The 20,209-nt window shown below is 47.5% G+C and overlaps 2 protein-coding genes across 5 annotated transcripts in view; one reads left to right on the top strand and one right to left on the bottom strand.

The window, feature by feature from the left end:
• The window catches only part of MACROD2 (mono-ADP ribosylhydrolase 2), a 5,612,477-nt gene that overhangs the window by 697,306 nt on the left and 4,894,962 nt on the right, over positions 1–20,209 (top strand). The gene's annotated exons all lie outside the window — the stretch shown is intronic.
• On the bottom strand, positions 1,520–19,358 carry FLRT3 (fibronectin leucine rich transmembrane protein 3). Its single transcript, XM_069234095.1, has 3 exons — positions 19,137–19,358; positions 6,564–7,281; positions 1,520–4,719 (listed from the first exon to the last, which is right to left on the bottom strand). The coding sequence occupies exons 2-3, from the start codon at positions 6,753–6,755 to the stop codon at positions 2,710–2,712; spliced, it is 2,202 nt and encodes a 733-aa protein (XP_069090196.1). The 5' UTR covers positions 6,756–7,281; positions 19,137–19,358; the 3' UTR covers positions 1,520–2,709.

Raw genomic sequence — 20,209 nt, 5'->3', positions numbered from 1 at the left:
GATTGGTAGTAACTGCAAATTTTCCGATTTCTAGAGGAAACTGTAATTGCAGATAGAACCTGCCAGCTGAATTCCGTCTACGATACTGTCCCTATAGCGGAGGATACATTTTGTAAAGGAAAATTGGTTTGATCTTTTCGAGTGACTGGAGCAAATTTTCTTTTTATTCTTCTAATCAAAGAATAATTTTGTGTTTTGGAGAACGAGGCAAAGTAAGCTTGGTCTAAGCCTGCTCACCTCCACGTTGTAGTGCTTCATATCATCCACACCGAGTTATTGTCCTTCACTAAATCATTCATGCAAGTAAAGGCCTATTATATACCGAATCCCATCCAGCTCGTTTCATGGAAGTGAACTACATGCTCCTCACTCGAGTCGTTAACGCTTTTGAAAAACAGGAAATCCCTGACCGACATTTCCCTGTTTAATAGCAAATGTGATCTTCGCAACATACCATGCAAGCCACAACCCGGCACCTTTCTTTGTATACTTGCACTTCTCAGTAGCTGATTTGTATGTGTTTTTGGCTAAACAAGGTGGTACTTAACTCATAATTGTCCTCAAATTAGCCCATACTGGTGGTGTCTGACTTGGACAAGAAACTGGACGATCAAGGTGTGGAAATGGCTTCTGGTACTTCAATGTGTTGAATGCACGGTTATCTGAGGCAGGATTGTGCTTTCCTCGCTGTTGTTTCCACTCTGAGAAAGGCAGTAGCTCTAAAATCACGGTCTAGGTTTACCCCTGCCCTATTGTTGAGGACAGGCCTGAACGCTGGAAGGTTTATACAAGTTCTCAATAATACCAATGTTGGAATTAGCTTCAGGTGACTGCCTCTTTCGTGCAGAAGCACAGGGCTCAGATATACTGTACCTTGATTAATTACGCCTTTGGGAGGCCACCGTTTTGTTGAACTCGGAAGCACGGTGTTTAAAATGTACAGTTCTGCTACGGCCAGCTAAATGTGTTGTGTTTTCCTGTGCTGGGAAGCACTTCCAAAATGTAACGGGCGGCTATTTCTATCCGGTTGGCCCTTTCAGTATGAGCCCATGATGTCTACAACTGTTGTGACAAGGTAAAATGGAATACTTGTGCCATTAACCAAGGTTGTTGGTGTACACAAAAACAGCAAGCTAATTTTTACACCAGTGAGAAATCTTTCAATTGCATCATTATCAGTTACTTTACGATTAACTGCATTATATTTTCAGAAGACACACATGGAAACTCAAGTTTTTCTTAAAACATATGCAAACTTCTTGTGTACCTTAAACGACAAGGATATGTTTATATGTTTCTAACTAGCTGCCTGGCACTGCAAATACTATACGGTACTTTAACTAGCTGCCTGGAACTGCAAATATTATATAGTAACCGGTAACAACACCCAGAGCAGGAGAGGACAAACAAAATATTAGGAATATGCAAATTAAAAGTAGTATTTCGATTACATTCCCGGAGAGTAGTTTGCAAACAATGATGCTTTTCCAAGAACATAAGCAGCCAGCAACAACAAAAGTTGAATTCATTCACTTTTTAGGTTTTATTCAGCATTAAGACCAATATTTTTCAATTGTGTATGAAAAAGTTGTCACAGATTTGAAAAGCTGAATACAAGTAGCGTTGGATCAAGGCACATACAAGACTGGCCAAAGGGCAAACGCTGCACTTTGGTCTTCAGTTGGAGAGATTGGGGGGAAATTATGGCAACAAAGTTGTGGCCCATTTATTTGACTATAAAACAGCTCACAAGTAATAAAATGAAAAGCATGGTGCACTGATGTTGTTTTCAGCAATGTGCAGGCTGCTGTGAGAGTAATGGGCAAATGTGTAATTTACCAAGAGATTGTTTCCACCTCTATGAAATTAGGGCACATGATTCATATTTAATATTTATCAGAATATCAAATAGCATTTTCTTTTTTTTTACATTTGTTGATAAGTTTTTCTTTGGCTATAATGAATCATGGGTCAGTATAGCTTGTAAATTGAGAGCTTGTGTGTTTGTATCTGTTCAGTAAGCTAGAGCATCTTTGTGTTTCAGACTAGAGTTTTTAGAATAATGTCAGCTAATTCAAGCAGCCGTTACAGACACCTGTGAATTGTTGTACCAATGTAAGCATTCGTGGGGAGGAAGAAATACTAACAAAACAAATGAATAATTTACATACGGGTTCTGCCCATTACTTCACAAATTTTGTTCATTGAGGAAAGTCTGATATACAGATTCAATGGACCCAACCATTTTCCCGTGTGAATTCTTGCCACTGTATTTTGCTTCCAGTCCTCGCAGAGTAACACTGTTTAATACCAAAGTGAGAAATAACCTGTGCTTATACTACAAGGGTCTCCAATGAATGCCAAGTCCTGATTGTTCAACACAGCAAGAAAATTCACTTTCACAGTCAACAAGTCATCTTACTCAGTAGAACACAAAAAGTTAAATGATCCGTAACTTCAATATTAGCAAGGAAAATACAGTACAAATTACTAAAAAATACTAAAATATAGAATTGTGGTCAGGTCTCTCCACTACTTTAACCGCAGCAGTACCCTGAATTTTGAAACTTTTAATAAAAAGTTCTTAAATATAAATTATATGGCAAATGTACAATACATTGCTTTCTCAGTCTTTTCCAGTGTTTTGCTGTAAAACAGTGTTCTTAAGTCACTTTTTTGTTAAATCTTACAAAAAGTCTGTTTTCAGTATCATGAATGCGAATGGTCTGAGTCTGGGATGCCACTGTCTCTGTAGCTTCTGTTGCTACTGCTCTCACTGTGATTGTTTTTATACAGACTCATCCCGTTGGGTGGGAATATCGTATGTATCACAAAGTCCTCTTTTGTGATTGGATCATTGTTTATAGGTATCATCTGAAAAGAAGTCTCTCTGATTTCCAGAATGGAGTTATCCTTTTTTGTACCAGCTTCTGCATAATCGTCCTTTCTCCGACGGCCCTTGCTGTATGCACAGTTCCTCGAAAACAGAGAGCCATTTCTGTGGACATACCAGCACACTAGAGCAAGGAGCGCAATCGCTACGAAGGCCACTGCTCCCCCAATGATAGCAGCCAATGGCAAGCTGGAGTTTTTGTAAGGTTCTTTCTCCTGCTCTCGGTTTAGGGTTGTGGTAGGATTGTACATTTTAAGAGGCACTGTTTCAATCTCGATGCACACTGGGGTTTCATCTGATAAATAGATGTTACTGGTTTCCATGGGAACCATACAAATTCGGTATGGAGATTCTGGCTCAAGAGCGGTAAGCAGGTACTCAGTCCGGTCACCTGTAACAATTGTTTCGGTTATAGATCCAAAGGCAGGGCTGTGACCCATCTTAAGCCAACTCAGCCTTAGTGCGGTCATAGGGAGTGCAACTTGCCAAGAAATGTGGGCAGTGTCGGTTGTTACAGATTTCACATTAATTGTGATGATTTTTCGTATTGGAGTAGCAGTGGTTCGGAAGATTTTATTCAAGTCAGGATTTCTGATCTCTGGCTGTTTGGTCGCAGAATCTGGCCACTGACCTTGCGCAGGATACAATGTGTTGGACATTGCAGTAGTGATCTGAATTGTCTCTACAATATCGGTGTCTTTACATTCAAAAAGTTCTGTGTTGAGGTCCTTTATAGTCATTCCTCGCACCCGTTCTGGTGCTTGGCACATTAGCCCACGTACATTGACTTTGGAAGGAAGTGACTGCAGCCAGTCCCGTACCCATTTCATCTTGCATCCGCAATACCAAGGGTTGTTCCGAAGAAACAATTGAGTTAAATTATCCAAGTCATCAAAGATACCCTGAGGCAATACAGTGATGTTATTGTTTGACATATCAAGCCTGTATAGTTGTCTCAGGTCAGCAAAAGCATTTGCTGGGACGCGGTTCATGTGATTATCTTGAAGGTAAAGCTTTCTCAGGCTTGTGCCTGGCAAATTCACAGGTGGTGATGACAGAGAGTTTCGGACCAAAGAGAGCTCTGTCAAATTAACAAGATTGGCGAATACGTTTTCACCCAGGCCTTGGTTGTTCAACAAATTCCCATCTAAAACAAGACGCCGCAGGTTTGTAAGGTCTTGGAGGGAAGGCTCTGAAATAATGGAAATACGGTTATCGTCCAAGCGCAGCTCTTCAATGGTCTTGGGCAAGCCCCATGGAATAGTACTCAGGTGATTTCGAGAGAGGAAGAGAAGTCGAAGAAAGATATTGTCCCGGAAAGCTCCATCTTCGATGCTCACAGCAGAAACCGAATTATCATCCAGATGAAGTTCTTCTAGCCATGGAATTTGGGAAAGTGAATCATATGTGATAGTCCTGATATTGTTCTCCTGCAAATGTAGTTCTTTAAGGTGCTTTGGAAGATTGATGGGGAATTCATCTAAACTGTTCCGGTATAAGTAAATTCGCTCCACCTTTTCTAGCCTTTTGAGATCTGAAGGAATCCCAGCATTGTTAATGTGATTGTTTTGAAGATAAAGGGTGGTAGCATCATCTGGAATTCCAATGGGAATGGATGTTAAGTCTCGATCATTGCAATAAATAAACCCTGCATCACATCGGCATAGTGAGGGGCAAGGTTTGGCACTGGCGAACTGAGGTGCCATCTCAAGGAAGAACCATATCTTTGTCCATATTAGCAAAAAGCTCCACTTTGCGCCAATCATGGTCTCTGTTGATGAGTTTTCTTTGTTTTTATGGAAGATGCTTTGCTGAGCTCTTGAGGTCTAAAAGAAATCGGAGAAAAACATCTGTGATATGGGTGGCATTTTAAAGGTCGTTGATAGACAAAAGTGCCAGCATTTGAACAAAGGTACAGTAGAAAACAGGAAAGCATACTGAAGAAGAATAGTAATTAATTTGGATACCCATCTGTATAAGTTGATCATATTATTGACTAGATATGTTTTTTAAAAGAAAACTCATGGGCAAATGCTTTACACACGAGGTTCCTTTTAAGTGTCCCTAAACAACAGCACAAATATGATTATTTTGGTATTTGTTTCATGCTAAAAATATTTTTCTATATATCATTCTAACTTTAAGAATCCGCTTTGCGCAAGGATTTTCCATGATTCTCTATGTGATTTCACTACTGTAAATAGGGGCTTTCTAGGGATTATTTGGCAAAGACTAAACGAAAGGCCACATGTTTACTGGTTTACAGAGTCTTGGAATCCCAGTTTACAAACATACCAGTAGAGTTTATTTGGGAGAATCTTCACACCATAGGGCTGTTTTAACTGTACAACATGGAAGGATTCTGACAAACCCCCAACGTCTTTCCTGCCAGGCTTGCTGTTGGCCCGGCACAACAGGGAATACTGAGGAACAAGTCGACAACATGAAGTAAGAGGGTCAACTCTGCCACTCTTGACTGTGCTGCGCTTTCCTCTTGAATATCTATGCGATTAGATGCTTTAATCCAATTAAACTCCCATTAGGCAGTCAAAATAAGCCTGGTTCTGACATAATGGTGTTACCGAAAACCTATGGTAATGTGGCAACCTTATGAATAAGGTCCAGCAGTGAAATATTTTCTAATGTGATTAAACATAGGTGTACCATGATTAACGCAAAAAGTCACACTAGTCCAGGGGTCTTCAAACTAGGAGGCAGCCCCACTAGGGGGGGGGCCTCAGGTGATCTCGGTGGGGGGGGGGGGGGGAAGGGTGCCAAGCACTGGCTGAAAGGAGTATTGTGCGGATAACAGTGCTTTGTTTTAAGAAGGGAAAAATTAGAAACAGTAAACTGCTCTGTAATGGGCCATCACTAACAACTTTTGTCATTTATATCCAAGCTGGGTGTTTGTGTCAAAAGAGATGCAACTCCAAATAATCTTCAAAAACCCCACCCCTATTTCCAATAATCATGCTGTGGATACCGTTAGAAGTTAGTAAGGCCTGCCTCGCCAGAATAGTATGTTTGGCAAACATGTATTTAATTGCATTTCAAAAAAGATAACAGAAATTAACTGCAATGCTTAAATATACCTTGACATATTTAAACACTGCCATTTTAAGAGAATATTTGTGAAAAATGTTGAGGGGGCCCAGTGATTTTTTTTTCCACTTGGGGTTGGGGGGGAGGGCACACAGCATTAAAAAGTTTGAAGACCACTGCACTAGTCCCTGAGTTAGTTGGTTTCAAGTTTCATTTCTGAGCTGCAAAAGGTACATATTTTAATAAATAATCTTACCTACTGAACACCGTGTTAGTGAGATGATTTTATGCACCATTTGAAGCATAACTGAATATTTACTATACCAAGCAAAATGCTGATAATAGGCTGCCTTAATCTTCTGCATGACTACTTCCTGTACATACACGTGAAGCAGAACATAATCATGTGGTCCCTTTTCATCTGTATGCAAATACCCAGCTGGTGTCATTAAGATTACTCAAAAGTGTGGCAAAAACATATTTCAGTTTACATTTTAATTGCTGTAACAACATTTTATACGCCAATTAGGCACTGGCACTCTGACCTTTCCTTTCACAGACCTGATTACGAATCTCACTTTACTTTCTCAGGCATGAACAGAGGCACATGCATCAGTATTCGGCCTACCTGATGAAAAGGCTGAGGGTAAGCGGCCTGCTGGCGGTTCCCCAGTGCACGTCGGTGGGTGCTGACCGGAGGGGCTCCAGTGGTACACCAGAGACCATTTATCAGTCTACGACACCCCAGTGTGGTAGTACTCCCGCGGCCGCGGTCTGCCTCGTGCACCTCAAGCCTCCTCCCAAGTACTTCCGTCAGCATTCCACCAAAGGTGCATCATGGTCGACGAGCGCACCAGGCTGCCCGGTGGGAAATCAATCTCCGGCTTCCTGGTAGCAAACAAGGGCTCCTTTTCTTTTAGGCCCGAATCCTTTTGTGTGGTTAAACAGCCTCAACAGAAATTTTTGTCTGGCAATTATTCCAGGCCAGAGTGCGTGGCGCGAGCGAGGGCCGGCAGCTCCCCCTCAGGGACACCGTTCGCAGGGTCCAGGCTGGAATGTCGAAGCTCCCTTCAGGAGGCTCTCGAAGGAAGGGTTTCTGCGGCCGGGGATAAATGTTTTGAACAGTGTTACATCCTGATGACGGAGGGCCTGCTGGGGTGCATCACTGGTTTGGCGCCTCCGCTCCTCGTGCACCTGCACAAAGTGACGGCATCAGAGCTGGAGAAGCCTCGCGGTGGCGGAAGGGATTGCTGGCGGGAGGCGGACGCTCGCCTTCTGGGGAGAGGAAGCGCGTGCCTCTCGCTTTCTCTCGGATATCTCTTCAGTCACCTTAGGCTTTTCAGTTCCTGTGAAAAGAAAAGTGTTTCATCAACAAATGGCAAGAGCAGGCACTGACGTGTTTTGAGGAAATGCCACACTGGCGATTGATGGCTTTACATTACTGATTATAACTTTGGCAGGAATTCAGCTTTCCCCTTTCATGTTTTGCACATTGAACCGGCATCCTATTCGTGGGAGACTATCTCTTTTTGCTAACTCACTGGGACTGTGAGAGATATCACTGTCTGATCACAGGCAGAGTACGCGTATATGTTACTGTGTCTCAGTGAGTGCGATGCGAGTTCTATTAACCTAGGTTATATTGCTGTTCCAGTCCCACTCTCTCATATTTCTGGTTCATAGTGGTACTTCTTCTATGTGGGCTTACATACACTACATATGCATTGTAGGTCCGTGCAGAACTTGTTAAAATTAAACTTGGTATCTCATTCCCTCTTCTAGCAGGTCCTGTTTCCTTCGACCTGTAGAACAGACATCTATCGGCTGCTTTTTTGCCCCCTTCGCTGTTCCTTCATCGCTTTATAGTGTTTATCCTTATGTATATAATGTTAGCTTTCACTCAGAAGCGGTTCACTCTCTCCCTGAACTGTTTCTGCAAACCTTTAGCTACTGCCAACCCCACCTTTTCCAGGCTCCACCCATTGAGCTGGTTATACCACCTTTGCATTTCCCGCTCCATTCCGTCCATATTTTGGCATCTCTATTCTTGTGGCCCTAATCCTGTGCTGCCCAATACAAAACGTTCCAGGTGGCCCTGTGACTCGAATGCAATTGAGCCACTCTGTTCCCACACGCTTCAACCCTCTGCCATCCTTGTCTCCTATACCCTGCAAGGTACTGTAACTGTGCCCCCACTATTACTCCCTCTCGCGCAACAGCGCTACAAGCCAATGGATGAAGTGTCAGTCGTCCCACTGACTGACTGTCACACGCTCCTAGAGCATGCCTCCCAGTGGCTGTTGATGGGCTGCAATAATGTGAAGGCGTGCACACTGTCTAACTATTCTTAGAGTTTTTACTAAGCCTGTAGTGTTATTTCTACATTTGAAATGAATTTCTGTAAGGCTGCCCTAAGCGCATACAGCCGACTTCATGATCAAGTAACCTACTTAAGGAGGACAACATGGAAAGATAATGCTCAGCTGCCAGGCTACACTGAAAACATTCAATTTATGCAAATTTTCTGTAAAATGTACGTATGTAGATAGAAGTTGCACAGCCACTGAACAAGTTCCATGTGAAAAGTTGTTGTCATGCCTGTCAATTTAAGTTGGACCAACTTTACTACATGTGACTGTGCCTTTGTATAAAGCCATCCTTTACTTCATTTTGGTAGGAGTACTTAAGTATGGCTTTCAAGCAAATATTCAAGGAGTGGCCCTGGCTTTTGTTTCAGACAGTCGTATTCATCACTCAGCATTATAGGATATGCTTAACTTGCACTGTCTTCATTGAAAGATGAACCACCTTGTGTCTAGATAGTCGCAAACCGTGGACTCTGTTGTGTCCTGCCCACTGTGACCTTACTGTACTGGTCATAGTGCAGTTAATAACTTCTTCCTGATTCATTAATGTCCCTGCAAGCCTCCTTGGACTACTAACCCCTCCACTGAGCAAACCAACTCTGCTAGCAGAACCCCACCTACTCCCCCACCAACCAAACCAACTCTACTATCAGGACACAGCTTACTCCCTCCACCAACCAAACCAAGTCTGCTAGCTGAACACAGCCTAGCTCCTCCGCAAATCAAACCCACTCCGCCAGCAGCACACAACTTACCCCCTCCGACAAACAAACCTGCTCCGCTAGCAGAATACAACCTACTGCCTCCACCAAACAAACCAACTTCGCTAGCAGAACACAGCCTATCCCGTCCGCCAACCAAACCAACTCCGCTAGCAGAAAACAGCCTACTGCCTTCACCAACCAAACCAACTCCGCTAGCAGAACACAGCCCACTGCTTCCACCAACCAAACCACCTCCACTAGCAGAACAGTCAATCCCCTCCACCAACCAACCAAACGGACTCATTCAGCAGAAACGCGGCCTAATCCCCTCAACAGAGTAAACCAACTCCGCCAGCAGATTAATTTGCCAACCCAAGACTATTTTCGACACATGCTCGGCATTTCGAATGAAACATGTTCGCTCATTTACACACTGTCTCCAGAGGCAGTCTCAGAATAAAAACATGTTGTCACGTTAACACGGGCCTCTCCACGGAGATAATCTCGAGTTATTTCTGAAAGGTCTCGTTGCCAGACGGCATGTTGTGTCTGGGGCCGGAGGTCACCTGGTCACGAGCTCGCCAGTCACACGGTGCCAGTGTCTGACTGAAACTGAAGTCTTTGACCCTGAAATTAAAGGAATGCACAAGCTACAGTTTGCATGTCTCTCGCTCTCGGTAATTACACAGCATGCAGCGGACCCAGCATCTGTTTCAGAAATCAAATGTTTTAAGGGCCCAGAGTGGTAAATAATAAATGCTTTAGCGTTTTTTGGCTGAAACCCAAGATATGCAATTTCGGCGAGACTACCAGTAAATATCTGTGTTTCCTGCTTGACAGCGGTCTGCTCTGGAAAAAAGTGGAAATTAAAGGCCATATTTCATGCACTCGCTGTCCTTTTTTCTGCCGAGTGCCTTGTCTTGCTGTACGTTTTGGGGAGGGCCGGGAGTAATGAATGGGCGGTTCTCCTTGCGAGCAGATTTGAAACGGTGCTGTGTTCATCGTAAGTGGCTTCATGTTTTTGAACGGCGGTAGTGTTTCCATAGTCGACAGCCTCGGCTTGTTTGATTCAACATTGGCGGTGTCATTAGAAGAGGTGGTCCTGCAATGAGACGCGTGTATGCGTTTATTTGGATAATAACTATCTTTGTTGGCCCGAAATTAGTAGTCACTAGAGATTTCAAAGTATAACTCGAGGGCTTTTCCCAATCCAGGGCCAACCAGCCTCTGGAGCCTCTGTGGTACCCGTATCTCCCCCTCACACTATCCTCCACACCAGCGAATATACAAAAAAAGACCCTTCTAACACTCGGGTGGCTTCGAGGCACTAATAGTGCCTAATTTGTGAAAACAAAAAGTGCCTGGGCCCAGCGTTTTTCATTACCAGGGCTGCCTAGGCTTAACTTCACCTCCTGCCACTCACCACTCCACACGTCCTGTCTGTTATCTTCCTCTTGCAGGAGTTTAATCCCTCCTTTCTGTTCCTCTGTTAGTTCCTCTTGCTTTGGGTCGAAGTCTGATGATGAAAAATAAGCCTCCGCCCCGAGCATGAGTGCTGGTGCCCCCAGCTGAAACCAGGGGCACACGTTACCACTGGTAAACGAGACTTACGCCTGACAAGGGGTGGGTGGTAATGCACTTACACCTGAATGACTGTACACATTCATCGAACTGCACAGATGCTTGCTTGGTAGTAACATAAAGATGCTTGCTTGGTAATAACATAAAGTAATACGTATGAAAAGCCACACGGGAGAAGCATCTGTGAAGGGGGGAGTGAAACCCCTGTCTCGGGGCACGTTAAAATAGGAGCTGGCTGGGTTCAAGTGCACATGAGCATGTAGAGCAAAAAAGGGGTAATGCCAGCCCTTCCAGCCCGTTTCACGGAGAGTTCGGTTCTGGTGCATCTTTGATGGGGTGTACTGACGGCAAACCCCAATAAGCCACTTTCAACGTGATTAGGCTAATTAACCCGCCCTCTTCTTAAATAGCGAGAATGAGTTCTGGCCGTTTCATCAGTGCGAAAACTGAATGGGTAGAGATTAAGAAAAAGACAATACTGGTAACAGCATATATTTTGGCTTTTGAAGCTCTAAATCTCTTCCTCTTTACTCCTTTGTTATGCAGGCTGCCCGGAGGTCTAGGCTGCTGTCAGTGGTGACAGTGGGCTGACAGGAACACCGGTGTTCTCGGATAGGATTCTGGCGGGAAATCTGTCCTGTCTGCTTGAAACTGCAATGATGTCAAACACAGGATGTGCGCAAACGTGTACTCCGCCCTGTGTCTACCCAACTTCGCAGTTCCTGCCCATGCCTACATTTTCCATCCGTTCCTCCAGGTCTGCTGGTAGCAGCGTGTATTGGGCCCTGCCTTTTATCTGCGGGGTCAGGGGTCACGACGTGTTTCTACGTTCGAAAAGGAGCAGTCATCCTGCTGACACAGAAAATGGGGGGACTCCCGCTGCTTGGCCCAGACAGGCTCCCCTTCGATCTCCCTGTTGTCAGGTCACTGCTGCTGACGTCGCAGGATGTAAGGAGAGGGGCCGCTGCAAGGCGCTGTGATCAGGCCACCGTGCCTCAAACAGAGCTGCGGCCCCCTGCCCCCGAGGGGACCCGGGTATTGTTAAGCATCGGATTTTAGAACTTTTTTAAGGCAGGAACGGGTGGACTGCATCATGTGTTAGAAATGGGACACAGTGCTGAGATTAGTTGCACAGCAGCAAGACGTGTGATTGCTCCTAATGTTTAGTTTAATATGGATGCACATGAAAACCACACGAGTAAAAACAAAAATAAAAATTACATTGTGATGGTATTTCAATATGGCATTTGTTATTGCGTATTTGGAGACGAGTGGGCCAACTACTGCACGTTTGTGCTGGTCAGTTGATGAAAAGTGGTTGTAGGGAGACCACTGGGCTGTATTTGGGAATATGTGATGTGCTTTCGAGGTGCATGTTGTTTCCTCGATATCAGAGCTATGGTGCTCCTTTTGTACGGCCTTCTGTCCATTGACAGGTTGGTGGGATTAGCACTGCAGGTCTGCTGTACTTTCATGTTCTGCTGATATTGTACACGTGTCCTAGAGTGCTGTCTAGGGCTGGAGCACACCCTAAAGTTAGCAGGTAGGCTGGGGCTCAATCAGTCCAGCTGAGGTTATTTCATGTTTTTGGTAATGTAGTAGAAACACGGATCGCTGAGCAAGTGGTTTTGTCATTTTGGTTCTTTTGTCACATTGATTGTGTGGAAGCCACTGCTAAATTAGTTCAAAACAAGACAGTTGCTTGATGCATTCGATTGTTTGTAAATGGCCACCATCGTAAGAACCCACTCTTAAAAATCCAGCCAATGCACGCACACTCTTAAGCCTGCTACACATGGTCAGTTTAAATTGTGATACAAAACAGCATGACACTTCATTCTAACTAGTCTTAGTTTTATAGTCCTTAATGATGCCTTTAGCCAGTCTTGGTTTTATAGCCATGCACAACACCTTCAGCTAGTCTTAGTTTAATAGCCATGCACAACACCTTCAGCCAGCCTAGGTTTTATAGCCATGCACGACACCTTCAGCTAGTCCAGGATTTAGAGCTATGCACGACACCTTCAGCTAGTCCAGGATTTAGAGCTATGCACGACACCTTCAGCTAGTCCAGGATTTAGAGCTATGCATGACGTCTTTAGCTAGTGTAGATTTTATAGCCATGCGACACCTTCAGCAAGACTTGATTTTATAGCCATGCATGACGTCTATAGCTAGTCTAGGTTTTATAGCCCTGCACGACACCTTCAGCTAATCTTCATCAAAGACAGGCAACGTGACCCTCGTGGCATCTGCAGTCAGGTGCACTATGGACATTCAGAAGCGGTCCCCAGCTAGGGTGATAGATAACTTAAAAGTTGTGGGTTGAGGACCATGTGGATCAAATAGCCACGTTGCATCATCATCAGATGCCCTTAGTTCTTTACAGGGACGCCAACACAGAATTTGCCACCACATCCTTTTACTTGCCACGTTTGAGCATCCTTAAAACAAACAAACAAACAAAACAAGTGGGTCTTAGAAAACGTTAGTTCTATCTCCTTAAACCTACTGCTTCTGGCTGCTGAGATTGCTTTCGGTGCAAGAGGGAACCTACGTTGCCCTGTCTAAAAAAAACTAAAAAAAACTGAGCGGTGGATAATTACAACTCTTGGGATTATGCACCCTTGGGTGCTTCGGTGGCTCAACCCCTTGTTTAACTCACACGGAAATGCATTGCATTAAATGTAAAGGCGCCTGAGACTTCAAGTACGAATGTGTGTATGCCTCCCTCTTTCCGCCTCCATTCTCCGTGCTCGCTGGTTTGAGACCTGGGTGAGCTGTGGCTACACAAAACGCCATTGTGTGTGCCCACCCCGTGGAGGCCCCAAGAACCGTCTGTAGCAGCATCACCACAAAGACCCCTGTGCCTGCCGACACTTCCGCCCCCCTCGGTTCTCTCGCAGTCTGTGGCTGCAGCGCGGTGGTCTGCCCGGGGTAGGCCTCTCGCCTACCGCGCAGTATCGCCAGGGAGAGCTCGGTGGTCCCTGCGGCCTAACACCATCTCCATGCTGCTCAGGAAGATGTCGCACGTTCCCGGATCCTGCCCCTTCCCTACACCTGGCTGAGGCCTAGGCCTCCCGAGGGAGCGCCCGGGTCTTGAGTGCGCCCTCCCTGAGGGGCTGCATCACCTGGGGCCAGGGCCTAGGCACATTCCTGACACTTCACCTCCGGCCGGGGCACTCTAAATACTTCTTACTCTGCCCCTCGTGGTTAATCCTCGCCAGGCCCTCGTGTTCGGTAACTGCTACCCAGGGATTAAGAGACTCTTGAGGCACCTCCAGCGGAACGCACGCTTAAGGCGGTGGTATCTGGTTTTAAAACCTGCACTGAAGTGCTTCAAACTTTTCACACACCAGACATGAGCAGGGAATCAGTCTTTCCCCGTGAGCTATTGAATATTTTCCATTGCTTAACTTTTGTTTACAGTGTTCTCACTGTAAACCGTTTAAAAAAAAATCATCAATTGTATGTGACGAAAAAACTCGGTGAATTCCCTAAAGTTTTACAATATTAGCAGTTTCAAACATAGTTCCTCCGATGTAGTAAACACTATTATCCTAGGAAAAGTGTGCTGAAGTTAGGAATTACTACTTTCACTGTGCCGGAAAGCCTTTAGTATCCTTAAATCTGGTGTTATTATATTAGCTTAACACTAAATTCCTTAAATTCAAGCGCCTTGAAACAACAGTACGGTAGCAATACCTATTTACAAATAAGCCATTAATATTAATGTTGCTGCAATGCATACAAATAAATATCCGGTGGCAAACTCAGTGTGTGTTGTTTCTTTAGAAAGCACAAAACCCAATTAGTTTTCGAGGCACCTTCATTTGATGGAAGGAGTCTGCAGTTTTTATAGATTTTTTAGTGCAATAGCCCAGCTACTTAGATTCTCGGCCAAGCTGCTGGACTGGGACCCCTGTTTGAGTTTAAAAAAGGTTCCTTTCATATGGCAGCTGTGACTTTTTTACTGCGGCCCCCTGCCCGCTGGGGGGGGGGATGCTCTCCGCAAGCAGCCTGCCTTCTGGAGCCAGCAGTCATGTGTGCTGCTCGGCCTTCACTCTTTTAATTACAGCAGAGCCTCCCGTGGAGAGCCGTGGAGGCCACGGGGGGAAACATAAGTTCCCTTCTTGAAGGATTGTGTCAGATCTCGCCTGTCAAGCTGATTTCAATAACCGCGCCGTTTATTAGGCCGTCGTCACCCACCAAGCAACGATTACACAATGGTCTGGCCTGATAAATCGACAAACAGTAAATGGATGCTGCAGGCCCACGCGCGCAGTTTAGTCAGGGCTACATCACCTAATTAATATTTATAAGCACTTTCGCTGCGTGAGGCACTTTCACCATCGAACACTTTTCCATCATTCCCTGTTCATCGACTTGTGACGTGTCTAGAAATGTCTTTAATGTGAAGAAATTGCACTTTTTATTTACCGTACTGGTACATAAATATTTGTAACAAAACAGGAATTTTCTGGCTTCGATTGGGCCCCGTTAGCGAATTTCCTAGAACTGTTTTTTTTTTTTTTTTTTTTTTTTTTAAATCAAAAACGACATTCCTTTAATAGTCTGCCGACAGATGCAACTAGTTAAGGGGGATGTGCTGTGCAGCGCACTGAATGCATATGTTGTACATCTAAGCGCTCCCTGTTTTTAGCAGGCGAGTTGTGACGTAGGCATGTACAGTCTACCAAAGACCGCACACCGCGGTAAGGGGGACGCCGGGATTTTAAACCAGGTCTTCCGGTTCACAAGACCGCAATCTAGTCATTAAATGACATCTGCTTTAACGAATGAGACAAATTAATTCTCTGGTACCTGTCCATTCCACATTGAGCTATTTTTCATCCTCGCACTAAACTAATAATTGCAGAGCCTGTCGCTTATTTGTGACGCACGCCCCCGGGCAATAGATGCTGAGAATAATTGGACTTTCTGTCTGGTCGGCCCTTCGACACAGAGCGGGGACAGCGCCGAGATAATGAATAGCCCGTTAAGAGCGGCTGACAGCGCCGTGATTACAACCAAACCTCTCTCTGCCGCTCCTTCGGTCGCAGAAATCAGCGCTGACAAATTGTCTCGCAAATACAGCGCCGCGAGTGGGGACTGGGCGCTGGCCTGGGTGTGGTTTGACTTAACATTTTAGTGTTGGGCGGGGTTATGAAGAAAACTAAACTGATAATTTTTTGAGGCGGATGAACCGTTTAAGTTAAAAGTGAAAATGCCTCGCTTTCCTTTTTATACCCCAAATCCGGGCGCGCAGAGTGCCGCGAGTGTAAATACAACTATTTTTTTCATATTGCGAACTGCTTCCGATCACACCTCGAAATAATTGCCTGCTGCCCGCGAGCCGCAGAAGGTGGAAGGGATCGCCTTGAATCCAGTTAGACCATATTTGTTTCCATCTGCGCGCAAATGTGCGTCTTACACCTTTCTGCATTAATGGGCTTAGGGTCAGTGATGCGAGCTGCGTCGCTGTGCCTGAGCTAATCTGCCCTGCAGGAGTCTGGAATCGAGACAGCGCTGGTGCCCGGGGGCACCGAGGCACCCCGGGGCGTGAGGGCAGCGCTGGATCACGGGGGCACCGGAGAAGGGCTATTACACGGGGGCACCGAGGCACCCCGGGGCGTGAGGGCAGCGCTGGATCACGGGGGCACCGGAGAAGGGCTATTACACGGGGGCACCGAGGCACCCCGGGGCGTGAGGGCAGCGCTGGTGCACGGGGGCACCGAGGCACCCGGGTCGTGAGGGCAGCGCTAGTGCACCGAGGCACCGAGATAGCCCCGGGTCGTGAGGGCAGCGCTGGTGCACAGGGGCACCGAGGCACCCCAAGGCGTGAGGGCACGGAGGCTCCGACGTGGGCGGCGAGGAAGGGCTGGCGCACGGGGGCACCAAGGAAAGGCTGGTGCACGAGGAATGCATGAGTGCTCTTGAGACAGTACGATGGCACCGAGGCAGCGTCACTAGATGAGGGCACAGAGGCAGCACCGATATAGCAACCCTGCATGAGGGCTTGGAGCACGAAGTCTGCGAGACAGCGCAGTGCCAGCGGCGTAAAGCACTCCACTTTAGCTCCTGTGGGGAGGGGGCAACCTGCCAAGGGGGCCCATAGTCAGCTCACAGCCAAATAATAAAAGTGAGATATGTGAGTCAGGGGCCTTTCTTCCCATTCTGGCGGGAGGAGGGTCATTTAGCGTTACACCGATGGTCAGTGCATGAGGACATGGGCAGCCCCCAAGAAGTGAGCACTGAAGAAGCCCTGGTGTAAGAGGGTATCGATGCAGCCTCGGAGTAACAATATACCAAGACGCTGAGCAGTCCCCAGTGTACGGGAGCAAGGATTGATCTAGGCAGTGATGGCCCGAGGCATCCCCCGTCTATTTCAGAACGGTGGTCGGGGTTTGCTGTCACTGCTCAAGACACAAGAGGACCTGCTATGGTGGAAAATGGGACGGGGGGCTCATAACCACTGGTTGCGGTGAAAAGACTGCAAGATCCAATTGTGGCATATGTGTTCTTTTACAGAAATAAAAAGCACTAGCCTGTCCCATAAAGGAAAACAAGTCCACAGAAGTGCCTCGAGTGCGTGACATAAGAAGCACAAAAGACAAAGGCTACTGGAAACCATTTCTAACTGGAGGCAAAGGCGCTGTCACAGGGTCAGTGTCAGCGCGCTGCTGCTCCGGCCCGAAGTTTACATTCGAGTGCGCTCGCCTGGCTGCACAATCCGCGGGGTCAGACCCTCCACAGCGCGGCCACTTCAGAGCTGCGCCGCTCCCCTCGGACACCGGAACAAAATGGAGTCCGCCCCAACCCCTGGCTCCAGAGACCAAGGGCCGTGCGGGGTTTGCACCGTGAAAATCTGCAGCTGCCTCCAGTGCGTTCTTGCAGTGCAGATGAAGCGCTGGGCTCGGGTGGATCTTTTACCGCTGGCGGAAGAGCCCTCTGAAAGAAACACGGGCTAGTGCCCTGTGTCCCCGAATGCAACAGGGCTGTGCGTTTTCCCTTTGCTGTGGAACCGGAGAGAATGTTAACACGTTTTGGCCAGAAATGATGCAGACACCTGCAGGGCTGCTGCCTCCTACTCTTGCCGCACAGACAGACAAAGAATGCAGTGCACGGATGCTGTGTTCACCTCAGAGAGACAGAGTGCAGTGCTGGGCTGCTCTATGTTTAATCCCCCCCTCCCCCAAACCCCCACCAGAGAGAGCGAGTGAGAGAGTGTGCAGTGCTGGGCTGCTCTGTGCTCCTAGGTTTACCTCAGAGAGACAGAGTGCAGCCCTAGGCTTCTCCCTGTTCCCAGGTTACCTCAGAGAGAGACCGAGTGCAGTCCTAGGCTGCTCCGTGCTCCTAGGTTTACCGCAGAGAGAAAGTGCAGCCCTAGGCTGCTCCGTGTTCCTAGGTTTACCTCAGAGACAGAGTGCAGTCCTAGGCTGCTCCGTGTTCCTAGGTTCACCCTACTAAGAGCGCCCTAATACCTCATGGTTTTACTGCGCACAAGGTTGCACTGAGAGCAGCGCTGGGCCGCCTTCCTTCTAGCTCCTGCAGCGCGGGACAGCTCTGTGCTCTTGCTGCCTCCGGGTCATACCTCGTAGAGACCTAGTGAGTGCAGTGCGGGGGTCTGTTTCTAGCTCAACCAGTGCATTTTATCGCCCACTATGCTGCATAGTCAGTCCTGCTGACACCGGCCCCCTGTGCCAGGCATGTGTGCAGCTCTGGTCCTGTGGTGGGGTGTGGGCATCCAGATCAGGGGCAGTGCACTGGAGCACGCGGATTCCTCGGGCAGCCAGTGTCTGTCAGTGCTCACCGTGCTGCATGAGTCAGTCCTGTTGACACCCGGCCCCCTATGCCAGGGCTTGCACGACCTCTGGTGCCTCCGAGGTGTGGGCATGCCCATCAAGGGCAGTGCAATGGAGCACACGGATTCCTAGAGTGCCTCTCTGTGCACACCGTGCTGCTTGAAGGCTGTCCTGCCCGACACCGGCCCCCTGTGCCCGGGCAAGCACGAGCTCTGGTGCAGTGTGTGTTGCCTCCGGGGTGTGGGCATGCACATCGGGGGCAGTGCACTGAAGCACACGGATTCCTCGAGCTGGCAGCGCAGTCGAGGGGTAGATGCACACTTGCCCCGTGCAGCCTTGGAGCCAGGCGGGGCCCTCCTCTCCGGAGGGGGCGGCGGGGTCTGTGTAGGTCCCGGGTTGCGAGGGGGACACTGATTTCCCGTCACAGCTGCAGAAACAACTCTCTCGGCGTGCCACACATTCAGCGCAGCCCAAGTTTAGAACAGGCGGCCGCCCACTCGAGCCTCCCCGGAGCGGGGGTCAGACAGGCAGGGGCGTCCCTTTACCCCGGCCCCTTCACGCAGGCGTCTCCGGCGATGCTGCTTGTCCACAGGCTCCTGTCACGTCCAGTCTGTCCCGTTAACAGTTACTCAAAAGACCCCCTTTGCTTGTGCACTTCCACTTAGCAGTTAGGGGGGGGAAAAAAACTAAACAACAAATGAGAGGTTCCGAGGAAATCATGTGTTTTTTAAATGGAGACACTTACCTGGCGACTAGAAAGACACAAAGAAGTCCCGCTAGAAAGGAGCCAGAGCAATAATCCAATGTGGAGAACTCCTCGGTGTACAGATCCAAATGAACAAAAAACAGAAACCAGAAGGGATGAACGCCGGGCAGAGCTCCGGTGCGAGCGCCTAGAGGGTCCGAGCCCGCAGTGAGACCGAGGGGGAGCGACCCAGCTCCTCGCACAGCCCACTTCAGAGGCAGGGCTGAGCCTCACTTCGCACTGGTGGGCGAGGGCTGATGTCACGGGTGGGCGGGGCCAGGCCCGGCTCTCCCTCGCTCCTCGCCTAGCGGCGGGCGCCGCCGTGCGCTCCGCGGACACTAGAGGGCGCCAGAGGCGCGACTCTGCCGAGCGTATTGCAGGATACCTATTTGAGCACTATCAGAATTTCTGAGTTATGACTCAGTTATGAGGTTTACTGCTTTTCTGGCTGCGCGTGTTTTTTTGGGGGAGAACAGCACCGGAGGAAATCTCAATTTCCATACTGCGTTTTTATTAGTCATAGTTTGTTTTTCGAAAATACTGTTTCTAATTGTTGCTCTTTTGCTGTTCAGTCCTCGTATTTTGCCACACGGCACGGCTGCTAACATAACGCGATCATTGCTCCCCTACCCAGGAAAGCAGGTTATGTAGTCAAAATAGAAATCCACGAGACTGTTGCTGTACATACTGCCTTTATACTGCTGGAGCGAGCTTTAAGAGACAGTGACATGCGAACAGTTACCCAAAAGGCATATTTTACACCGACTTCCAGAGACAAAACTACAAGTCTGGGGGCGCTACTGCGAACTAAATAGTCCCAGAAATTAATTTAGCAAATCAGTGCATTTTGGGGGCTGTAGTCTGTGTTGAGTTTAATTGAAGTAAAGGAACTAAACCACGTAATAACAATCGTTTCCTGAAGTGACAGCCAGGACTGTATACAAGATATTTAGTGTCACTGAAATGATCTGGGGACCCTGAGGACGCCCACCCTAGAGACTGAGCAAAGAGAGTTGACTTCGTTCCTGGCGCTTCTACCAGCAACGCACATTTACGTTTTTCCCCAAGTTAGG

The sequence above is a fragment of the Pleurodeles waltl genome, chromosome 5 (assembly GCF_031143425.1).
Source record: "Pleurodeles waltl isolate 20211129_DDA chromosome 5, aPleWal1.hap1.20221129, whole genome shotgun sequence".
Classification (NCBI taxonomy): Eukaryota; Metazoa; Chordata; class Amphibia; order Caudata; family Salamandridae; genus Pleurodeles; species Pleurodeles waltl.
This window is presented reverse-complemented; position numbering and strand designations above follow the sequence as displayed.